The following is a 22,997-nucleotide window of genomic DNA, read 5'->3' on the forward strand; positions in this document are numbered from 1 at the left end:
AAATATGACCTCTTTACCTTGGCGTCCCCGGCTACCCGTATGAAAGATGCCGGTTAAGAAGCGGCCGAGGCGGCGTGAGTGACGCTAGCTGCCCTGGCAGGAAGTCTTCGGCGTCACGTGATCTTTCCTTGCGTTGGAAGGACGCAGGGAGAGGGAAATGCCTATGCTGCTGAGGCGCATGCGCCTGTCGCGCTTTTTTTTCCTTGTTAGTTATCGTCTGCGCAACAAATCACGGGTAAAAAATAGGGTTGATTGCTCGAGTCTTCAGAGTTTTGCTATAGCTGCGGGATTACGCCATAGTTTTGGGGAAAACATAAGGGCAGATAATTTCGGGTTCTCATTATGTTGCTCATTTAGGAAAATGTTCGTGCATAGGGTTAGCAGGGAAATTGTGTAACTGCCTTAAAACCAGCCATTGAGCTGCGTTCCTTGGTCCAAATCCAGGATACTGTACAGCTTCCTTCTTTGCACTTCTCTTTTTAGCTTATTGTGCCCTTTCTTGGGAAAAGTATAGAACGGCATTTTTCAGTCTTTTGAGTCTGTTGCTGCAAAAAGAATGACTAGTTCTGTGGCATCTTAAAACAAATTCATGCCACAATTAATTTGTTACCCTGTAAGGTGCCAACCTAGCAGTTCGAAAGCGCGTCAAAGTGCAAGTAGATAAATAGGTGGGAAGGTAAACTTCTCTGGTGGGAAGGTAAACTGTGTTTCCGTGTGCTGCTCTGGTTCGCCAGAAGCGGCTTAGTCATGCTGGCCACATGACCCGGAAGCTGTACACAGGCTCCCTCAGCCAATAAAGCGAGATGAGCGCCGCAACCCCAGAGTCGGCCACGACTGGACCTAATGAATCATAGAATCGTAGAATCATAGAATAGAATCATATGATCATAGAATCATAGAATCAATGGTCAGGGGTCCCTTTACCTTTAAGGTGCCACAAGACTCTTCTTATTGTTTTAGAACAGCGTTGTAGCATCACAACATCCATTTAATGTAGGTTGGACTGAGAGACAGCAACTTGTTCCTTGCCATCCAGTGAGCTTCTGTACCTTTGGGGCTAACACAGCACATTTCCCAGCCATCATCAGTTCCATCCCCATCAATCCCAACCATCATTACTTAGCATTTCTATTTCATAGAACCCATGTTTTAAAACTGGCTAACTGACCCTATCCATTTTCACATGGAGTGTCCTGGGGAAATGATCCACTGTTATTAAAACCTAGACTTGTCCATCCATCAAAATGAAAGATGCTCCCAACCTCTCAATTCCTTCCCCACTCAAGGTTATGGTGTTTGCCTAGCTGGCATGGTTTTGCCATATATGAGCACTTAAGTCCACAAAGTGACTTGGGACTTTAGAGTATCCCTGTTTCAACACGAGACACCTTATTAACAGCACAATCTGACCTGGGCATGTACAAACTGTCCAAATCCCTCATTTTACATTGTCATTTGGGCTTCACAGAGAGCCAAAGCACACCTCTTGTAAATACCTTATAAGCAACAATTTACGAAAGAAATAAAGCAGCTTCTGTCATCTATTGCTTTTACATTGTGGGTCTTTACAAAATTGAATAGGTAGGGAAAGAAGCCGTATTGTATACTTTGTGACTCTAAGGACAGAACACATCAATAGGTGGCACTCTTCACTCATGCTGCTATCGTTATATATCACTTAGTAATAGTATAAGTATAAGCAATTTAGGTATAGTGTAGTATAGTATAGTATAGTGCGCACCGACCCCTCTCGCTCTCCACGCTTCGCGCAGCTCTCCGCAAAGCGCAGGAGCCCGGTGCTGGGCTCCCGCGCCTTGCGGAGAGTTGCCTGCATGCTGAAGCCTGGGCACGCTGAGCTCAGCGTGCCCAGGCTTCACGCAGCTCTCTGCAAGGTGCGGGAGCCCAGCGCTGGGCTCCCACGGCTTGCGGAGAGTTGCCTGTTCTGGGGGCTGGGGTCGGGGTAAGCTTGGGCTTCCCCCACCCCAGCCCCACGCCTGGGGGTGAAATAATTTTTTCCCCTTTGTTTCCCCCCCCAAAAAACTAGGTGTGCCTTATGGGACAGTGCGTCCTATAGGGCGAAAAATACGGTATTTATATTTATTTTATGTAGGATTTCATGTAGCTCAGTTGGTAGAGCAAGAGACTCTTAATCTCAGGGCTGTGAGTTCGAGTCCAATGTTGGGCAAAAGGTTCCTGCATTGCAGGGGGTTGGGCTAGATGATTCTTGTAGTTCCTTCCAACTCTACAATTCTAATATTCTATGATTGGAGGCAGTGGCCAGGAAGTGAGGATGAAATTTGGCTTAATAGAAGTCAGGACAGACTAAGATAGGAAAAGAGGTGGTAAAGAAACAGCTAAGCTACTTTAAATGAATTCAAATCTCCAGGGCCTGATGAGCTGCATCCAAGGCTACTAAAGGAGCTTGTGGGTGTAATCTCAAAGCCTCTGTCTATAATCTTTGAGAATTCTTGGAGAACAGGTTAGGTTTAGGTCCCTGCAGACTGGAGGCAGGCAAATGTCCCCCCCCCCCCGGTAACTACAAACTGGTCAACTTGATGTAGGTAGTAGGAAAATGATGCTGTGATTACTAAGACCCATTGTTTCCCCATCATCCTGGAAAAAAGTAGCAAGTGTGGTGCTGCAGGGTTTTGCCCCTAGGAGTTGGTTCCTGTGGTGTCCTTATAAGCAACTTGGATGAAGGAATTGAGGGGATGCTCATCAAATTTGCAGATGACACCAGAGTGGGAGGGATAGCAGACTAAATATTAATGATTGTGGTTGCATTTGTGTATTCTTCTGCGTTTGCTTACGTGAAGTATTCAAAGCCATTATGGCCGGCCGGCCAACCAGACAGTACTATTGTTTCTGTCTGGTAGAAACTGGAATTTCTTGTTAGTTTATTATTATTTTTTGTCTTTTCTGATTGGCAGCTCAGTTGTAGAGGTGGAGCCCAGCAGGTGTGCTGCCCTCACCCATGATGTCACTCCACAATATGCAAGCATTCTTTTGTTTGTTATCCCAGAGGCTGGTGCTGCTAGCCTTCCAAAACAGTTGACCTTATTCTTGGCATACAAAACACGATTTCTCTGCTACAGAACAGAGGTGGATTCTGAATGTACTGTTTTTGTTTGACCGCCTAATTTTTCTCCTTCCTAAGATAGAGGGAAGGTGATCACCACCGGCTGCAGCCTAAAGTTTTAAAAGTATTTCTTATGCTTCGCAAGAGAGAACAGCGGTTAGATTTTGCTCAGCCATGCTGCTTGGACACAGAAAGCAGCAGTAGCTTTCCCTCCCAACTTGTCTAGATAATTATTTTTTGAGTTATCTAGATCGCAATCTGCCAGTACAAGGGAACACAGGAGCAACAGTGGCAGTACAAACTCTCAGTCTGCATTTCTGTTCTGCATTTTCTGTTTGGATCCGAAAGTTAATCATGGGTCAGCTGTGTACAAAGTGTGTCCAGTTGCTTTGTGACTTGGCTCTCTCAGTAAAAACACTGTCTTCGGGTCTGGTGCAGGATATTCAGGAGTGCTTGGGTCAGATCCATGAGTGCCCCTGTCTGAAACGGAAAAACTTTAAAACAAAGCAGCTATACAAGCCTGCCCTTCAGACCCAGGAAGAGGAGATTGCTCAGGAGTTTCTGCAGCACATTGAAAGAGGTGAGAAGTTTCTGTTATGAAGGTGGGGCAGCCAAAGTTGGAGAGATGTTTACTTGAGCTCGGTTGCTTTGTTTAAGATCATGCAGTTCAGTGATCGTATAAAGTGAATGACACAGAGCTGTTTATGCTTCTGCTCTTATAAGCAATGAAGGGAGAATGGGGGAACCAGTATTTCACCAGCACCAAATATTCAGACAAAGCAGTGGACCCCAGTTCCAGGCCGATTGATTAAATTACTCTCATTCAGCATTTGAAATCCCAGTTCTACAAAAGGCATCATAGCAAGGGGTAGACCTGTTAGCCTCTTGCATAAAAGCAACAAGAAATATTGTGGCATCTTAAAAGACTAACAAACACATACCGTACTTTTGCTACAAGCACGAGCACTTTCCTAAGCCGACATTGAAATACTCTCTGTAAAAACCTATTAGGTATTAGAGGATTGGAGTTGAATTTGTTATTTGAAAACAGAAAGACATCAAATGGAATGCTGTCCACTTCTTCCAACTCTTAAGTGCTCCCATCTTTTGTTTTCATCCTTGATAATCAAGGAAATAGCATGGCTAAGCTGGTTTGCTAAATACAGTAACAGAAATCCAAGTTTGGAATGTCCCAACTACTCCCACAAACTGGCATATATAACAACTTTTTTCTCACATGAGGTTTGGACTGCAAAAATTCAGCTCTATCTAGTATGCTAATTTTAAAGGAGAGAATATTTCTACATGGAAGTTTGTCTCTGTCGTGTTTTATCTGTTGCTTTAAATTCTGTACATTTGGACTCTTCAGGTATTTAACTTCTTCTGACACAATTCAGACTCTGTTATTATCACATCTTTCTTAAGGTTTTGAAATGTCACCACTTGGCAAGGTCTCCCTAGAGGCTCTGAGGACCTTGGCGTTTTCAGAGAACCCCGGCTTGCAAAAGTCTGCTGCTCTCTATTACTTGAGCATAAATCATCAAAACTGTAAGATCCATTCCATACTCTCTTTTTAAAAAATTTGTAGAAACCTGGAGAAGCAAAACAATTTATCCCAAACGTAGCTGAGTTGTGCCCAAGGCAGTCTTACTGGTTCCCTAGCATGTGTGAATTGGGTCTAGCCCCTTTTAATGCAAGTTCTGTGGATTTACTTGGAGCCCAGATAATGTGGCACAACTTTTGCAGTTACTAGTCTCCCATTTTATTATTTTATAGAGTTGGGCGAGTGCTAGCTGGCTTTTTACTCATATGAGAGGTTGGCAGAAGAGGGGCTAGTAAAAATATGTAATACAGGTTTAGTTTTCACATGAGTTTGCACAGACAGCTGAAAGGAGGGCTACAAGGTATTTTGAAAGGCAAAGTAGGCCATCTAGGTGTTGCTCCAAAAGCATCAAGTGTTTGAAGATGTAAGGGACAAGTGTTCCAGAAGAGCTTTTTGCAATCAGCATTTCATCTCATTCTTGCAGTGAACATCCAGCTGCCTCGAGAGCATCTGGAAATATACTATGCTTTGTTGAAGTCTAATGACTTGGAGGTTCAGCAGATTTCATCGTCGTCCCTTGTGAATTTCTTACTGGAAGGAAATGGTGAGTAAATGCCCAAGATACCATATCCTGAAGTCTCCATCAGCATCAGCTGTGATCTTAGGAACTACCACTGTCCAGTTGCCCAGGTATTTTATTTGAAGGGCAGGATATAAATTCCTATACTAAAAAGTGATAATCAGTAGGATGGATGTTTGCCCTGATAAAATGTGGGGGTTTTTTTGGGGGGGAGCATTCATTCAGAGGGTGGGTTTTGCTTACTTCTCGTACCAAAGGGGTGAGAAATCATTTATTCCGGTGTAAGATGCACTAGTGATATTGTGCGCTGATGGCAATCCTTTTCTCTCTCCAGTATATAGCTGAATTAAAGGCACTGTAAACATAACATTTACTCCTGCTTTTACTGACAAACAGTAACCAAGGATCATGTCGTCCAAATGGATCTAATTGAGCCAATTCTGGAACTGCTTGAGTCTGAAGATGCCACAGTCCAGTGTAATTCCTGTGCCTGCATAATGACACTAGCTGTCACAGGTGAGGAGTGTGTCCAAAGCATAGCGCAATAATCAGGTCCAGGGACAATGTCACATCCACACCTTGTGATTGAGAGGTAATGATGTGCCTTATCGTTATAGAAATTCTGAATCAAGAAGAGCTGAATTCTGTGAGCAGAGTGGATTATTCACATTGGTATGCTATAACTAGTCGTGGTCAGTGTAGTGGGGCAGAGCTTGTGGAGGCACACTTCTGACACCAGTTTGACTGCAGCTTACCTGGATGGCTCTGGGTGGTGACACGCTTGGTGCTTCACAGACACACAAGTGGAGTCAATGCAGTCCTCCAGGACTGCCTAAGAACTGCCTAGTCACTGGCCCCATACTGTGCAATAAATATAAAGTTGGCCTTGGAGTCCTGGGTTCAGATATTAATAAATGATGAAGTGTACTTTCTAAAGTCAGGTTTTGCTTCAAGGTGACCCATAGCAATAAGCTTCTTCACAAAAACCTGATGGTAAACTCTTAACATTATTCATTCTGCCACTAGGCACCCAGGACCCCCAACTCATATGCTGCAACTGTTTTGTGCTGTCCACTCTCTGTTCTTTAAAGTGTGCCTGGAGGAACATGGATACTTCTTCCTCCAAAGAAACCTCATTGATTTCTATTTTGCCCTGTTGTTTTGCCAGATGTCAGCCATGAAGCCATCGCAGCAGCAGGAGGAGTGGTACCCTTACTGGCCCTTTCTAAATCCTATGATCCAAGAGTCCAACAAAATGCAGTTGGAGCAATTTTTAACCTCACACAATCAGGTATTAGGCTGCAGGAGATTTATTTGTGCATTGACACAGAAATTTGTGGCAAGGGAAACTTATCATCAAAGCTATTGTTTTCTTTAAAATGAAATGTTTTACTTCAAGTACAATGCTAAATCATGTCTACTCAGCGGGAAAGCCAATTGATTCCAGTTGGGCTTATTCCCAGGAAATGCTATTTTTAGCTCTTATCTATGCAGTGATGATAAGGAGAAGGTTCATTTGGTCAAAATACCTCATTAGCAATACCACTCTTCCCTTGCAGAATGGATTCAGCAAATTTTGTTTCGACAAGGTGCTCTTCCAGTCCTCACCCTTTTGTTACAGTCCCCCGATTCGGAAGTACAGGTAAACTTGACATTAAAACAGAAGTTTTTGAGCATTCAAAGCTGTGGAAATAGTCAGCTGCTCAACTGAACCTACAGATGCAGGAAAAGATAGACGAGACAGTAGTCTTTTAACATTTTAACTTCCAGAAATTAGTAATTCAATGATGTTGCACATACTTTTGCTTGGAGGGGGGTACTACATATGTTTGTGCACCTTGGAAATGAACTGCTAAGCTTTTTGGTGAAATGAAAAAACAGGTCATTGCAGCTTGAAGAAAGGTGCTCGTTTCATAGTTCAGATTTGTTGTAGGGTTAAAGAAAATAGCCAGGGGGTATTCCAGTTCCTCAGTTCTGTTCTCAACTTTTGTTTGGAAATAGCTATTAATAGGCACTAACCTGTTTGAGATTCAAGAACTGAACAAATACTTCTTTCTCATCTTCAAATAGGCTAGTGCAAGAGAAATGCAAACATGTAAAATACATGACTGGAGTGTAGATTTTTATTCTGTTCTTACTATGACTCCTGAGAATTGTAAACAGCCTCATAATGAGTATTTTATGAATGCAAGGAATGCCATTTGCCTAGCAGAATCTATGCAGTATGCCTAGCAGAAGGGGACAAAATAGTGTGTGAGTGATTTGTTAAGAAAAGGGATCTGGTCATCTCACCGATGCAGTATTGTCCCCCTTTTTTGACTCTTAGACATCCAGACTCTCTACACAGTGTGGACTGTAGCGATCACAGTTGTGTCTCGTTGACAAATATTCTTTTTTCCTGGGACATTCCCAAAACTCCTGGAGGTGTAATACAGTGCCAATCCAGAAAATGCAGGGAGATGCTGTATGCAAATACTCTCTCAATTTTATCACCCTAGGAACGCCATCATCAGTCACGATCCCTTTAATTTGCTGTGAGGTCTTGACCACAGTTTAAGAACCCTTGGCCACAAGCTTTCCTTTCTCAAAATCACAACACTTCTCTTTCTTACAGTATTATAGCTGTGCAGCTCTGAGCAACATGGCCACAAACTCGCAGCACCATAAAGCCATGCTCCAAACCGGTGATAGGTTTCTTCTGCGGATGCTTCTTTTCCTTCTGTCTTCATCTGTGGACAAGGTAAAGCTGTGGATTATGCAGGTTTGTTTTACTAACAGCCCCCCCTGGTTTATTCAGAAATATTATTTTGATACCAGTGGGGTGTATTTCCAAGTAAGGTATGCTTAGGACTGCAGGCTAAATATCTTGTGTATAGGGAAATGACTGAAAAGATGCTTTCTTTAGCATGGGGGCGCAAGAATACACAAAGGCTGGAGTTAGCTAGATGTGGCATCTTCCATGAATTTCTAAGAGATCAAACTCAGAATCTCCTACAGTCAGAGGGGATTCCATGTTTAAATAATGGTGAGATCTCTTGGTTCAATATTTTCATTCTCATAGTGATGGCCTGGGAATATAGGGATGGGCTTTTCCCTAATCTCTGCCTGGAGAAGATTGTGAGGTAGTGTGGAGAGTAAAATTTCACAATTACAGATTTTCCCAAGCAAATGCAAAATTATCTGTATTGTTCACTAAGGCTGCATACACACCATGCATTTAAAGCACGTGACTTCCCTCAGAGTATTCTGAGCACTGTGGTTTACCCCTCACAGAGCTTCCATTTGTAGCACTGTTAAACTACAGCTCCATTATTCTTTTCTTTTTGGGGGGATTGCCATGTGTTTTAAATATGTTTTAAATATATGGTGTGTATGCACCTTAAATCAAGAGCAATTTGTTCTTCTGAAAGGCTACACATCCTTGTACTTTTAGGCACCCATAAGTGGCGCTTTTTTGAGTATCTCTCAGATATCTATGGGGCACTTTCACAGTTGGCTTTAAAGGCTTAGTTTTGCCTCATGTTGCCACGGAGGACATGCTTACATTTTAACTTTACCCATCATTGACACATAATCCTGTCAGAACATTTTGGAGGTTTAGCAAGTATTGCACGAAGCTATTGTGGATCAGTCAGCTTTGTGGCCTTTTCACAGCCAAAAGTTCTTTCTCTGTTGGGTTCTGATTTCTTTGTTTTCTGCAACTAGGTTTCCAACCAGGCTTGTGTCTGTCTCAGGAATTTAGCCGCGAGTGGTAAGTACTACAGTCCTAGCATGCTAATAAACGAAAAATTGCAGTCACTTAAAAGATACAAAAATAGAACCCCCTCCTTCCTGTGTTTTGTACAGTCTAGCCTCTGGAAGGAATGTCCTCAAGTCACTCTTTGTTCTTTTAAGTAAGATGAATACCATGTTTTGGTTTCAGGCACGTGGATGGTGTGACTTTTTTTTTTTTTTGAAAGTTAATGAACCCTTCAGTTACCAGAGGCTGTGAGTGACAGTACTGTTGTTCTAAAGTATACCAACAAACACAGATTCAGTTTTTTAGAGAAGGTGACCGCAAACCAATCCAGCATTCAGACTGATGTAAAGATTAGTAAAACTTGATTGACCAATACCTTACAATGCTCAAGGCACATTTCTGCCACAGATGTTTGGGGCGGGAGAAAGATCATGTGGAAGTTTTACACCATCTAGAAAAGGAGAAAAGAGACTGAAGAAGGAGTTGGTGAAAAATATCCCTGGCCACTGACATTTTTGCTCATGTGCTTGTAATGAAAGATGTCTCTCTGTGTTTTAAATCGACAAGCAAGATCATTAATATGGATTATAACTACAAATCCATACACTTCCTTTTACCATTCTTAAACTGTCAATTCTGTGAGGATAAAGTAGACAAGAATAAGGATACACACACACACACACACACACACACACAGCTTTTTCTGGGGGGCCGCAGGGGTATGCATACCCCTAAACATTTTGTGAATCTAAGTTTGGCCTCATTGAGGGGCAGTATTTCAATAGTATTCCTATGAATAGGAAAATGAGAGTACCCCTATACATTCCCCCCCGAAAAAAGCACTGTTTTGTGTGTGTGTGTGTGTGTGTGTCAATCACTTGCGCCTAGCAGCTGATTTTGCACAACCACAATCCCAACCAAAGTTACAGAAACACAACTCTTTGTACTCTTTCTATCAATTTCAGTCCCCTGATTCTGAAGAGAATTCTTTCCAGCAGTGCCTTTCTACAAACACCAGTCCAACCCTCTTGTGCAGTTTGGTCTTCATCTTCTTTTGACTTTTCATTAAAATCAGAACCTAAAGTTTAACTTCTATACTGTCATAACATAACATTGCCTGATCTGTGAAGTCCAGCTGACTTGATTGAGTCAGTCTAGAGGAGGCCCCTTTCTCTCACAAATCCTTTTCTCCAAAGCAGCTTCTATTGATCTGCACACATGACCTTGAGCAACCTTCTCATTTTCCAAACAGAGAGTGGTCAGACCAGCATTGTTGCTTTGGAGATCCCGTCCCACCTGCTCCCTCTCCTGGCATCTAACAGGAAAGACATTCAGCACAATTCCATCATTCTTCTCCGGATTTTATCCCAGCACCCAGACAACCAGGTGCACATTTCTGTTTTATATTACCCTTTGCCTTGTAAGCTTTAGTCAAAATGTGCATGGCCGTAATGTTCCAAGGCAGCTCAACCTTGAAAGATGACAGTGGACAAAAGTTTCATCAAAGGTAACACATTTAAAATGACAGTTTGACGCGGCCAGGTGATCAGTAGACAATAATTCAAAATTCATTCTGAAAAGGCTTCAGCATGCATTTGAAAGTGTGGGATGATGTGCATATCCAGAAATAAGGTTGGAAAGGGAGCGCTGGGAACAAATTCTGATTATAATCATATTGGGTTCTAATTTGTCTTCTTGAGATTCACATTCTGTAGCAAATATCCATTTGTGGTTGTGATGGATGGTATAGCTGCTTTGGCATTGGAGAAAATGTTCTGTGACAGAGGAAACCTGAACAATTAATCCTCAGTAGAGATGTTTATATTGTCTTCTGTTGGGTCAGCTTTTCATCTTGGTTTGCCCAGACTACTGGTTTCAATGCCCTCCAGCCTGGGATTGTTTTTTTAAAGACCTTTTCAAGGATTCCCATTCTGCTCTGACCTGAATTCCAAGTGAAGTAGAAAAGGAGCTCTCCATGGGAACCCCAGCAGGAAAACAAACTGTGGGACAAAGCTAACATTTCCAACCAAGATGAACTAATGTTTCAGTGGTTACCAACACTACACTGTGTTCCTAGGGAAGAAGAAATCATTTGTTCTTCGGTGACTTTGGGTTTGGTTGACTTCATAGCACCTTCATTCCTTAACAAACGGAAAAGCCCCACATCTTCATAATATAAACTTGCCTGCAAAAATGCATTCGGATGTGGGAGTGACGTACGAGTCTCAATATGGTGGGACACAGGCATCAGTAAAACGAATGGAGGTTGTAACATGGGAGGTTTGTGGTGGAACAGGAAAGTCAAATCCTGCATGTGCCATTGGATGCACACACACATTTCAGTAACATCTGATGTGGTTTGGAGGTAGTGGAGGCTCAATTTCTCTGCATTGCTGCCGTGAGTTGGGACTGAAACATGAAGAGACAATTTGTGGAGCTTTTCATAGTTCTTCATAATTGTAGCTCTCAAATTGCAATACACTTGTTGCAGTTCATCCTAAATGTAAAGAGTTTTAAAAACTTAAAGCATATCTCTTTGATTCCTTAGTAATTCATTCACTCTACTCTTTTTGGTGCCTGCTTAAAAAAAAAAAAAAGCATGTTTGTTTCAAAAGGCCTGTCTGGACATGCAGAATATTGGCATGTGTTTTCTGGTTTTAGTTTATTGCTGATTTTTAATTTTTTTAATGTTTTAAATACTAGTTTTAATTGGGGTTTTTCTTTACTGATAATTTTATTGTTTTTATTCTTTTTTACCCGCTTTCAGCTTTTTATTAACAATCAAGTGATATATATCTATATATCTATATCTCAATCACCCATCTCTAGTCTCATTCACAGTGGTATGGTAGAACCATGTCTCTTCTGCTGCCTTCATTTCAGCTACTCACTGGCTACCTTTCCCTTTGCAGGATGCACTGATGTGTGATGAACTGCTGCAGGCGGTAGGGAACCTGCTGCTCGCCTGGAAAATGGACCCAGTGATTGTAGGTCACGCTGCCTGCTTTATTAAAAATCTCAGCCTTTCCAGAAGCATAGAGGTGAGTGCCAAGTCTCGCTTTCAGGATTACACATTGTTCTGAAGGCTTCACTTCACTGTTTCTCTTACTAAGTGATATTAAAAGAAGGTTACCAGATTTTTTCCCCAATGAATCTGGGGACACTTTTCAACTTCAATGGATTTTGTATGGGGACTGATTTGTAAATCTGGGGACTGTCCCCGGGAAACAGGGACATCTGGTAACCTTATAATTAAAATGAAACATCGTCTTTGCTTCATTCAAGGGAGCAAATGACCACGTGTTTCAAAAAGTACACAAGAAAAATCTTACCAACAAATAAAAAGCAAGTTGTGACTTTTACGCCTTCACTGTAGGCTTTTTGGAAATTTGGCTTTGTTGGTATACATGCTTTTTCAACTAGGTTGTTCCTGTTCCTCCTCCTCCTCCTCCTCCTTCATTAAATTTGTATACTGTTCTCCATTTGAAGACCATAGGGCAGTTCACAACATAAAAGTACAAAATGAGAACACAAAATACATAATAAAACAAAACCAAAAACCAACCAATAACACCCCTTCCCACAAACACATTTAAAAGGCCATAGAATTCTCAACCAACCAAAGGCCTGGTTATAGAGAAACATTTTTGCCTGGCACCTAAGGATATATAATGAAGGCACCAGGAAAGCCTCCCTGGGGAGAACATTCCACAAACAGGGAGCAACTGCAGAAGAGGCCCATTCTCATGTTGCCATCCTCCAGACCTCTCATGGAGGAGGCACACAAAGAAGGGCCTTAGATGATAATTGCTCAAGAAAGTGGAAACCCACTGTGTATGGATAAATGTTTGCAGGAAATATGCCATATATTCTTGGCTCCTCAGACCATCTCCCAGATTGCCTTGTTATCACACACTTGATGGCTTCTTGTGAAATGAAGGCTATTGTAACACATATCATTGCAGACTTACTCTGTATTCATTAATTTCAAGCACATCCGTGTAATTTGAACTCTCCTGGTGGGACAGTCTCAGGGCGTCATGATGCATAACTAGGGCATTTAATAGAACATGCATTTGCATAGATTAAATCCCCACAGATGCCTTTGTTGCACACATTTCTGGGCTTAACACTTGAATAGGCACAGCCCTGAAGGCCCAAGGCAAACTAAGAGCTTGGCATCTATAATTGCGGGTGGGGGACGGGACACCACAATTTTCAGAATGAATGTAACAACATGATCTACTTTTGTTATTTGCAGAGAGTCATAGAAAGTCCATGCATTGAAGGACTTTTTCAAGCTGTCCAGAGTGTAGACTTTCTAGAAGAGGAATCTCTTCACTGTGTGATGTCTTGTCTTGTTGACCTGATGAAACATGGTAAGGGGGCATTCAGAGTGCTGAGTGGACGGGCTGAGAGCACACACATTTTGTACTCATTGATTTCCATTGCTGCCGCCAACTTTACAACACAGTGTTATACATGTCTGCTCAGAAGGAAGTGCTGTAGCCTTTACCTATGCAAAAGTCAGTGTGCACAGGGTTGCAGCAGCCTTACAATTTTGGGGCACAGAGGGAACCAAAGGGCAGTCGTAAAAATCAACAGATTCCCACAGTCAGTTCTACGTTATCCCACTGGCTGCATAGCTACCAGAGCTGCTAATAGGAGTGAAACACAGCAGACAAGTGATTTTAATCCCAACTCAAAGAGTTGTATCGGTAACATAGTGTTGACATTGCTAGTAATTTCGCTAGTGCTTCTAGACCAGCGGAGGCAAACATGGTACCCTCTAGGTGTTTACTAGCTGAATGTATGGAAAGGGAGGTAGCAGAGCAGCAGGGCATCAAATTTCCCATCGCTGAAACCCTCCCTAAGGAATCTTCCCACCTATATCTGCTTCTGAACATTTTGACACCCCCCCCCCATGCATGTATTTCAGTCTTCCGAAATCCATTTTACTGGCCTCCCAAGCTCTGCTAGTGTCTTTTCAGCCTTGGCCCTAGGCCTGTTCATTTGTCTCCTTTTATTTCGACTCTGCTGATTTAGTCTTTTACTCTGCTCTTCTACCACCAGAGGGAGCCACAGTGTGCATGCTGGAATTGGTGGATGACTCAGTGGTATGCAGTCTGGCAACACTGGCCGGCCAAGTGGAACAAGCAGAGCTTTCGTTCCACGCTGCCCTTGTGATCAAACACCTCCTACAGCACAGTAAGTATCAATGTAAATGATCTGATGTTTGCATTTCCAGCATGCCTGATATCACTCAGGTGACAACAACAGAAGTCCCATGGGCCCAAACAGGTTGAATCGCAGGGGAGAGCACTGTACCAGTCAGCTTTGACAAAACTTTTATTTATTTTCCAATCCTGCTAATTCTAGGATAGTTTTCAGAGAGTTCCCTGGGCTACAATAGGACTCCCTAAGATGTTTTTTTTTCCCCTGGACTAAGTGGCAGCTGCATCTATCAGTTGTCTCACACCAGCAGACTCCTTTGGGTGTAAAGAATACATGTTGAGTTCATGGCAGGAGCTTCTGTCTTGTTTGTGTACATCCTTTTCTCAGTATTACATTTCCCTATTGAAGATAGCAACGCTGCACAAAGCCGCTAAAATATTTGTACATCACTGTGCGCCATATGAAGTGATGCTTAATTTGAATAACCAATGATAACATAAACATGTTTCTGTTGAATGCACCATATAACAGCTGTTATAAGTGTTAGATTCAGAATAATCACAGTGAGTGTATATTATTATTATTATTATTATTATTATTATTATTATTATTATTATTATAGCAGCCAAAATCAGCAAGAAATCTTATTATTCCGAGTTACTTTATGAACCAAACCTGAAGTTTAAGGCTCTATTCTCCATACCCTACTGGCATTCATGATTGGTATATATGAATTCTGAATATTATTAATTAGCATTATAAAATTTTTATTTATTAAGGACTCAAGGCAAATTACATAGTAAACAAATATAAAAAACACAATAAAAATGATCACACTAAACATCTGCCCAAGCATACATTTCCCACCATAAAATTATCATAAGCATTCCCAAACTATGAATACCAATTTATAATTTGTCATTCACCCAACAACTTAGTAACAAGAAAACCAAGTAGTGCATCAGCAATGTAATGGGGTATCAACATTTTACAGTGCATGTTTACTCAGAAGAAATCTCACTTTGTTCAGTGACTTACTCCCGGATTAAGTGTGTAAAATGTTGCCTTGTGCATTCAGTTTTGTAATTATTCCTGTCTCCAAATTAATTGCACAGAAGAGGTGGTGTCTTTGTTGAAATCTCATATGAGCAAGGTACAGCAATACCTCATCAAGTATCTTATTCACCAAGAGAATCGCTTTCAGCATCTGAGCATATCCACTCTCTGCATATTACAGAAAGGTATGGACTGCTGTATCACTTGCCACATAATATCCCATGGGATTCCTATGCTATGGCATAACAGCTAAGCTCATCAGTACTTACCAGAAGCACTGCAGCTATAATGCACAGCTGAGTCCTGCCAGTTTCTGGTAATGAAAACCAAAGTCTTCCTTTAAAAAAGGTTTGGTGGAAAGTTAATTGACTCTCCTTTCACTGAGAATGCAATCAGAACTTTATACAGGCTCATTTGCCGTATTCATTACACGCTTCCTACTGGAACTGAATCTGTTCTCAGAATCGCATATATGAATCCTGGAAACAGCTATTTACGGTTCTCATAAAAAATGTGGGGGGGTAGTCTTCTTTTTTGATGTTTTTAAAAAATCACAGTGGAAAAGTAGTTATGCATGTACCTTCCAGCAGCAAACAAACCTGACTTACTTTTTTAAAAAATGTATCCGTTAACATGGAATGCAAAATAACTTCCATGCATAAATGTTTGATAAATGGATTAGATTATCATCACACTCTGTGTCTGAAAGTGGGGAAATACCCCTAGCAAAGAAAGCAGGAGGCAAGATTCTCAGGAGACATTGTTGAGCAAGTAAATGATCAAAGGATGCATCTTAACTTACTCTTGGAAAGTAATAAAACAACAAGGAATATATTAGGTGTGAGGAATATATTAGGTGTGAGTAATCCTGTTCTCAAAGTTGGTCAATTTGGCTTTGATATGAATGTCAGATTTTTGTAGATCCAAGCTGAATGTAAGACAGGAGAACAAACCCTCTCTCCAGTGTTTTGTAAAGTTGTGGACCAGGGCAAGATGTACACATATGACGAGTTGTGCAGGTCTAGAAATAGAGTTGTTGCTTCCCTATTTTTTAGATGCAGAGTTTTCATCAGCATTCAACCAGTGCCAACTGAAGAAGCACCTTGACCAAGTCCGTCAACAAACTGCAGAAACACAGGAGCTTCTCAGTATTGCTGTCAGACATATGGACACCTGAAGCCTTGTTCCACTCTATGCGTTTTGCTCTAGGTGATGTCGCTCTGGGTGACTAGCTTGTTGCCTCTGTATAGGGAGCTGACTCATAATGTGGGTGTCTCAGCTTCACGCTATGGCTGTGGGCAAATCCACAGCAAGCACATGCGCAATAGGACTTTTAACTTCCATATGGGTGGAAATTAGGGACCAGTTTACACAGTAATGTATTACTGCTCCATTATTCAACGCTTGATGACTCACAGTAGGATGTGTGGGTAGATTCTACTAAAAAGCACTGTGCTTGAAGTTTTATAAAAGGTCTGTTAGTGCTATTTGATGCATGATGGCTGATTCATACAATGCAGCTCATTATTTGATACATGCATGGGCCATGCCTGGGGATACTTTCACTATCCTTAGATGTACAGACTGTAGCATTGCATTGTCCTTGTTGAAGCATTCATGAACTGTGAAACCCTATACTGGTAGACTTATCAATCTTGCTCTAGGTTCAGCTCTTCATGCTGCCTAGGTGTTTCTGATGGCCTTAAACTCATCTGCAAGTTGATGGCAGTCTCCCATTTCAGAATACCTGAACCCTAATTTCACCCCTTCCAGATGTCCAGTTGTAAATAATAAAATCTTAGCTTTTCAAGTGAAATTTTATAATCTTTTATTAAAATCGACATTTTGAGAAAGAAATGTGTGTGAAAAGTATGTATCATGCTAGCTGGTACCATTATATAATGCTACCAAGTCAGCCTATGTTTATACATGAATGACCAATCAGTTCTTTCATTGCCTAAGGATATGTTGTGGTGGAACACTTTACAGCTTTTGAGACCTCAGTTTTCAGCATGAGGATTTTAGCACATTATCCAAAGCATGAATTTGTTAGCACATTTCAGAAAACTGATTAGCTTTCTCCAGGATTTAATTAAAATAGTATTCCTTCAGCTTAAACACACACACACACACACACACACACACACACACACACACAACCTAAATGATTTTAACCCAAGAGTGACAAATTCTAGAAAAGCAGTAGATAGCCCATGTCATCCAAATTCACTGCATCCCTACACACACACACACACACACACACACACCAAAAATACCTGGCAGGAACCATCTAGACAATCCTGGATCACTAGTTTTTATAACTGCCTCACTAGCAAATGAGTAGGACTTCACCGGCATTCACTTTGATATGTCCTAAAGTGAGAAACTCAAGTATCATCCATTTATCTCTGTTAGCAATTCTCTTTCTGCTGTCCATCAAAACTCTTTCCCTAATTCAAACACTTCAAAAAGTTGTTATGCAGGGTTCCTGACACTGATCCCTCGTTTAATACACGTCATTTTGGAACAGAACACACCTATGGACGTCAGAACAAATTTGCAATAATTTGGAAAAACTTTTGAGCAGTAAATTTGAAACACTGTTGGAATATTTTTCTCTGTAAAAGTTCCCATGAGTGCTACTTTTAACAGAAAATGGATGTTAAGTTGAATTATGGCTGCAATTAAGATGGCAAGGGCATTTATGACACCATGTTATGAATGACGGCACTCTTGATTAAGGGCAGGTAAATTTTACATTGCCCAAATAACAATTCATAAAATGTTTAATTTACTATTTTGATCTCCTATAAACAGAGACCACTATTGTGCTTTAGGAGGAGTCATGTCAAAAGAAATAAACTCTTTCCCTCAGTTCCTATCTTCTTGTAATATTCATTGCGGTAACATTTGAGAATAATTGGGTTGGATTCTCCTACAGAAGAAGTCCTCCGTATTGGAGGAAAAGAACCCTTGGATTTAAGTCAATGTCATCTTGGATTAACTGCTTTTGAATGTGCTTAGGAACACAATAAGAGGCTTGCTGGATCACAGCAAAGGCCCATCTCGTCCTGCATCCTGTTCTCAAATTGACTAACCATTTGCAGAACCTTAGCACAACCATATAAGCAGGACTTTAGTACAACAACACTCCCCTTACTTGTGATTCCCAGCAACTGGTATTCAGAGGCATACATATGCTGAAGGTAGGATTCAGTCACACCAATGGCTAGTAGCCATTTTTAGCCTTGTCCCCCATTCATTTGTCTAACCCCCTTTTAAAACCATCAAAGCTGGTGGGCATTGTGACATTGCTCAACTACTGTTGCTTTTATGTTATTTCATGTGACTAGTAGCCCAACTACATGGCTACACTTCAACCCCTGAGCACACTGATTTTCTCTATATATTTAAAAAGTGCAAATGCCCCGATACATCAATAGCTTCTTAACTTGCACGTACAAAGACTTCCACAGCCAACACAGAGCTCTCCTGCCTATAAGGGCTTCCCCTGTTATCTATCAGAGAGGAAAGATGTGTTCACAAACGGAAAGCACATTCAGACCCTGCCGCTCCACTGACATGAATGGGAAAGCCTGTCTGTTCAGGAGTTTCACTGTGCACACACGAGTCAGGATGACACTGGTGGCTATTTTCTCTCAGCCTTCTGCTGAAAAATAAAAAGCGTTTAAAAACAATGTACTGCCCCCTATACAGGAAACAGGAACACTACCGTTTTGTATTAACCTAGAGCAAAAAGTGCATCATCTGAAAGCCATCTCCAACTCAAACGCAAAAGAGCTAAGATGAAATTTCCTCTATTCAGCTCCCCAAATAGACACATTATATTTGTTCAACAGCAACGAGTGCACCAACAAGTAAATATTAAAAGTGCACATGTTTTATATGAAGTTTACTTGATACTTATATCCTATATAGAAGCAAAAACTACATATTTTGGGCATTAAAAAAAATAATAATAGCTATGTACAGGGAACATAGAGAACAACATAAAAATATTTTGTTTTTGTTATACCACAATTACTAAAAAGTCCAGACTGGCTTTTGTTCCTCTCATCCAATTTACTCTAGCCCACAAAGCAGCATCGTCTCACATAATTCCCAACACAGTTGGCATAATTTTCTTTGACACAGCATGCACCCAATAAATTACATGAATTCAAGTGCATTGCAAATCACTTCTCTTTATGACAGCATCCCCTTGGAGATTGATTTCCTGCTACACACTAATTGCCCAATCACACACTAACACCCAGCACTCCTTTTGACTTGAACTGGCACATCATCCAGCACTTTAAAGTGCAACGTATCACTTTAGCGATATCCACTTATAGCAAGTTTGATATAAAAGCAAAAGACCAAACTGAAAGGTAGGCAGTGTTTTTACAGGTCTGGGTATAGCAGTGGGAGGTGCAAAATCAGAGGGGGGAAATGTCAGGGGCAGCACATGGAATCACAGGGTATGAGAGCTTCCTGTTGAACATACAACTTCTACCTGAGTAGCCTGCAACACTTGTACGCTGAAACAATCCTAACCAGGGTTGCTCAGTCTAAGTCAATCAGGCTACAGGCAGCCCAAGACCTGCTGTCCCTGCCAGAACCTCAACAGAAAGGACTGGAGCCTTCCAAATTATTTTCTATTGCAGTACTTGTTGACCACACACAGAGGTCTGCATTTCCAAAACGCCATGAGAAAAAGATCTGGTCTGGGTGTGTAGGAGTCTCTTGCATCAATCACATCATCAGCTAGAGAGAGCTCTCCACTCCCCACTATTATCCAAGTATGGGGCTGAATGACCCACATCATGCCAGAAGATTTTGCTTTTATCCCCTGCATTCCCTTACAGAAGGGAAAGTAGGAAAAATCAAGTTTACAATGTAGTTTTTAAGCACATTTTCTATGATTTATTTTGTACAGAACAAAATTAATAAATACATTATCTAGGATAATAACAGGTTTTCCATTTCATCCATGAAAAAATAATGCTTTCGATTTTTCACATTTTAAAACCTGCTATGTTATTTTTTAGAAGAAAATGCAAGAAGACAGTAGTGATGCCTAAATATACAGAATGTCCATGTAGGAGTTACATTTACAAGAACCTGATACAGAAGCCTCTATGTTGCCCCCATAATTAAGAGTTCTCTGCAATAATATTTAAACCAAAAGGCTTAAATAAAAAAACACCCCAGTAGCCCTACTTGTAGAGCAGTGAGGCATTTACTTTTCAAGTATTCAATCCGTAAAATGTAAAAGATACTTTGCTGATTTTACATACCTTTTAAAACCAAATACCCATCTTCAAAAACAACAGAAAACAAGTCCATTACCCCAATCAGCCCGTTATTGTTAGAATCCAGTGAAGCTTTTGTCTTCAAGAATGCAGAAAATATCTGTTATGCTAACCAAAGGAACTTGCTGGATATAAGCAATTTATGCACATGAAACATGATTTTTCCTAGTGGTGAGATCTATTTGATAGAAAGGTAATCCAAGTCTATTCCCAATAAATTCTTCTGCTGGTTTTACTATGGCCTTTAAAAAAACCAAAAAAACAGTGTCCAAGAAATCTTTAGAAAACTCGAGAGTGCAAAAACTACCACACTCCTTCATAGCATGGAAGGAACTCCACTGGCTGCAGAGACTTTTATGCCACCTTTGGTAATTTGTAAGCAGAGATCAGACAACTTCTAGAAGAAAAGCCAATAAAGAGCAAATTAGCAGAGAAGGAAAGTTCTTTATAGGGAACAAACAGCAAAAAAGAGTACTTTTATTATAATAAAAACACGCCGGCTACTTCTGTGGGCAGAAGGAGAAAGAAGAGGTCATTTTCACCGATTCTCCCTTCCACCCATCCTGTGCCACCTGCAAATATGTTTGATAGAGTTGAGGGACTTTCTGGAACAGTGCAGGAGATATGAGGGTGGGAGGCTGAAGGGAGAAATCAGTGGATCGTTAGCAGAGCCTCCATTGGGTCAGAGTTCCTTCAATCAATGGAGGGAGCCCTCCCATTCATGGAAGAGAAGCTCAAGTTCCAAGTCACAGACAGAAAATGTTAATCAAGGACTTAGTTGCTTCGTATGGTGATCAGATGCAAAAGAGAATAGAATTGCTGAGTAGCAGAGGATGATCTTACAGATGCATCTTGTCATGAAGGGGTAAAAAGAGCTGCACTGGTTGATGTTTCTATTCCTGTACCTCTGCTAAAGTTATAAGAACCCTGCCCTTTGCATCTTGTCATCTTGCCTCACCCTTATATCAAAACAGCCGGTTTCTTAAAGAACACACATTTGGGTGGAGAAAGGATGAGGTATATGCTCTTTCTCTTTGCGGTGAATAATTCATTCCAATCTTAGATTGGCCCAGTGAATCGAACCAGCAGGTTCCTAGTTATTTCTATCTTTTCAACTGGGCTGCAACATGACAAACGTTTTTAAAGCAGAGGTTATACAATTTGTTCCATGTCCTGAACTTGCACTTAAAACAAAAATTGAATCCAGACACTTGCTAGAAACATCTCGGATGCCACACTTCACGCCCATTAGAAAATCAACAAGAGATTTAAAACAAACCTACCTGCTGTTTGATGTGTTTGAACGTTATCTACCTGAGGCAATGGCCCTAGGGTCCCCTTCTCTTCAAAGGCCAAAATGGGAGTCAAAGAAATGTCAGGGCTATTTTTATCATCATTGTTCATAGCATCCAGCCTGGATGGTTTCGTTCCCATGGGCAAGCTGATGACCTCCTCAAAATTATCATTCTGCATAGACACTCCGTTTTCATTTGGATGTTTTCCTGGGTTGAGATTACTGAAACATAATGAAAATATCTTATGGATTATAAAACATTTTAAGATTATTTTTCTTCTACATTTGTATGCTACACTACTGTATACAGTGTGCAAAGTTTAGTACTTGCATCGTTTTTGTTGTAGTAAAGAATTAATTTCCACCACTGACAATAATTAGGTCACAAAAGATTAAGTGCTTTTCAGCTGCGCTGATTTCCATTAAAGAGGTAAGCCAAATGCTTTCCTTTGAATGTCTGTTTCTCCTCTAAGAAAAAGCAGCAGTGCTACACATTGGCCAGGGCCTTTCCCACAAGTTGAAGATCAATGTCCTATTTTTGATAGAATCCTCCCACTATCTAGCATTCTAACATCCTGATTCTTATAACTTTTTAAATGTATAAGCTCACTTTGCTTTTATCCATACAAGAATAATCATGACAGGAGAAATAGTATTATACAGTGGTACCTTGGTTTAAGAACAGCCCTGTTTACGAACTATTTGGTATACAAACTCTGCAAAACCTCAAGTAGTGTTCCGGTTAGTGAACTTTACCTCGGTCTAAGAATGGAAGCCGAATGGTGGAAGGGCACCGGCGGCAGGAGGCCTCATAAGGTAAAGCGCACCTCAGCTTAAGAACGGCTTTGGTTTAAGAACAGACTTCCGGAATGGATTAAGTTAGTAAACCGAGGTACCACTGTATAAAGAAGTCAGTACTAACTCTGTGTAACTGACTGCATATTATGCAGTTTCATTTCCAGAGTCAAACAATCGCATCACATCTATGTAATGATAATAATTATAGTAGTAGTAATAGCAGTAATAGTAATTTATTATTTATACCCTGCCCATCTGGCTGGGTTTCCCCAGCCACTACAGTAACATTATTCCATTAAATAGAATATGAAACAATTGCTACACTGTTGAAACATTGATTTCACTGGAATCAACACAAGCTGCACAGTAGTGACAAGAATATAATAGCTCGGATGGTTAGAGGGTGGTGCTGATAATG

At 40.9% G+C, this 22,997-nt stretch overlaps 2 protein-coding genes across 13 annotated transcripts in view; one reads left to right on the plus strand and one right to left on the minus strand.

The window, feature by feature from the left end:
- Window positions 1–2,133: 2,133 nt before the first annotated feature.
- LOC128410571 (uncharacterized) lies at window positions 2,134–16,840 on the plus strand. 3 transcript variants are annotated; one of them, XM_053382016.1, is made up of 14 exons: window positions 2,136–3,659; window positions 4,505–4,627; window positions 5,107–5,226; window positions 5,599–5,718; window positions 6,371–6,493; window positions 6,762–6,844; window positions 7,817–7,963; window positions 8,908–8,953; window positions 10,194–10,327; window positions 11,854–11,982; window positions 13,203–13,320; window positions 14,015–14,149; window positions 15,232–15,357; window positions 16,228–16,840. In XM_053382016.1, exons 1-14 carry the CDS (start codon window positions 3,434–3,436, stop codon window positions 16,347–16,349), a joined length of 1,752 nt encoding a protein of 583 aa, XP_053237991.1. In that variant the 5' UTR covers window positions 2,136–3,433; the 3' UTR covers window positions 16,350–16,840. The 3 variants fall into 3 exon arrangements, with proteins under 3 accessions (XP_053237993.1, XP_053237991.1, XP_053237992.1); XM_053382017.1 differs by having other exon boundaries at window positions 2,137–3,659; window positions 7,817–7,942; XM_053382018.1 differs by lacking the exon at window positions 15,232–15,357 and having other exon boundaries at window positions 2,134–3,659.
- A 3,232-nt stretch (window positions 16,841–20,072) lies between these two features.
- The window catches only part of MAP7 (microtubule associated protein 7), a 114,077-nt gene continuing 111,152 nt past the window's right edge, over window positions 20,073–22,997 (minus strand). For 6 of the 10 annotated variants that reach the window (XM_053382010.1, XM_053382009.1, XM_053382011.1 and 3 more), the window contains 2 exons: window positions 21,802–22,003; window positions 20,073–20,884 (listed from right to left, as the gene is read on the minus strand). In XM_053382010.1, coding sequence (XP_053237985.1) covers window positions 20,804–20,884; window positions 21,802–22,003 — 283 coding nt within the window. In that variant the 3' untranslated portion in view covers window positions 20,073–20,803. Of the gene's footprint in view, window positions 20,885–21,770; window positions 22,004–22,997 lie in introns of all 10 variants that reach the window. The other 4 variants (XM_053382014.1, XM_053382015.1, XM_053382007.1 and 1 more) reach the window with 1 other exon arrangement.

Source organism: Podarcis raffonei, chromosome 3 (assembly GCF_027172205.1).
Source record: "Podarcis raffonei isolate rPodRaf1 chromosome 3, rPodRaf1.pri, whole genome shotgun sequence".
NCBI lineage: Eukaryota > Metazoa > Chordata > Lepidosauria > Squamata > Lacertidae > Podarcis > Podarcis raffonei.

Coding starts and splice junctions, on each gene's coding strand:
- LOC128410571 (XM_053382016.1), top strand. CDS start 3,434: ATGGGTCAGCTGTGTACAAAGTGTGTCCAGTTGCTTTGTGACTTGGCT. Junction 5,227..5,598: donor TTTCTTACTGGAAGGAAATG/GTGAGTAAATGC, acceptor ACTGACAAACAG/TAACCAAGGATCATGTCGTC. Junction 13,321..14,014: donor TGTTGACCTGATGAAACATG/GTAAGGGGGCAT, acceptor TTCTACCACCAG/AGGGAGCCACAGTGTGCATG.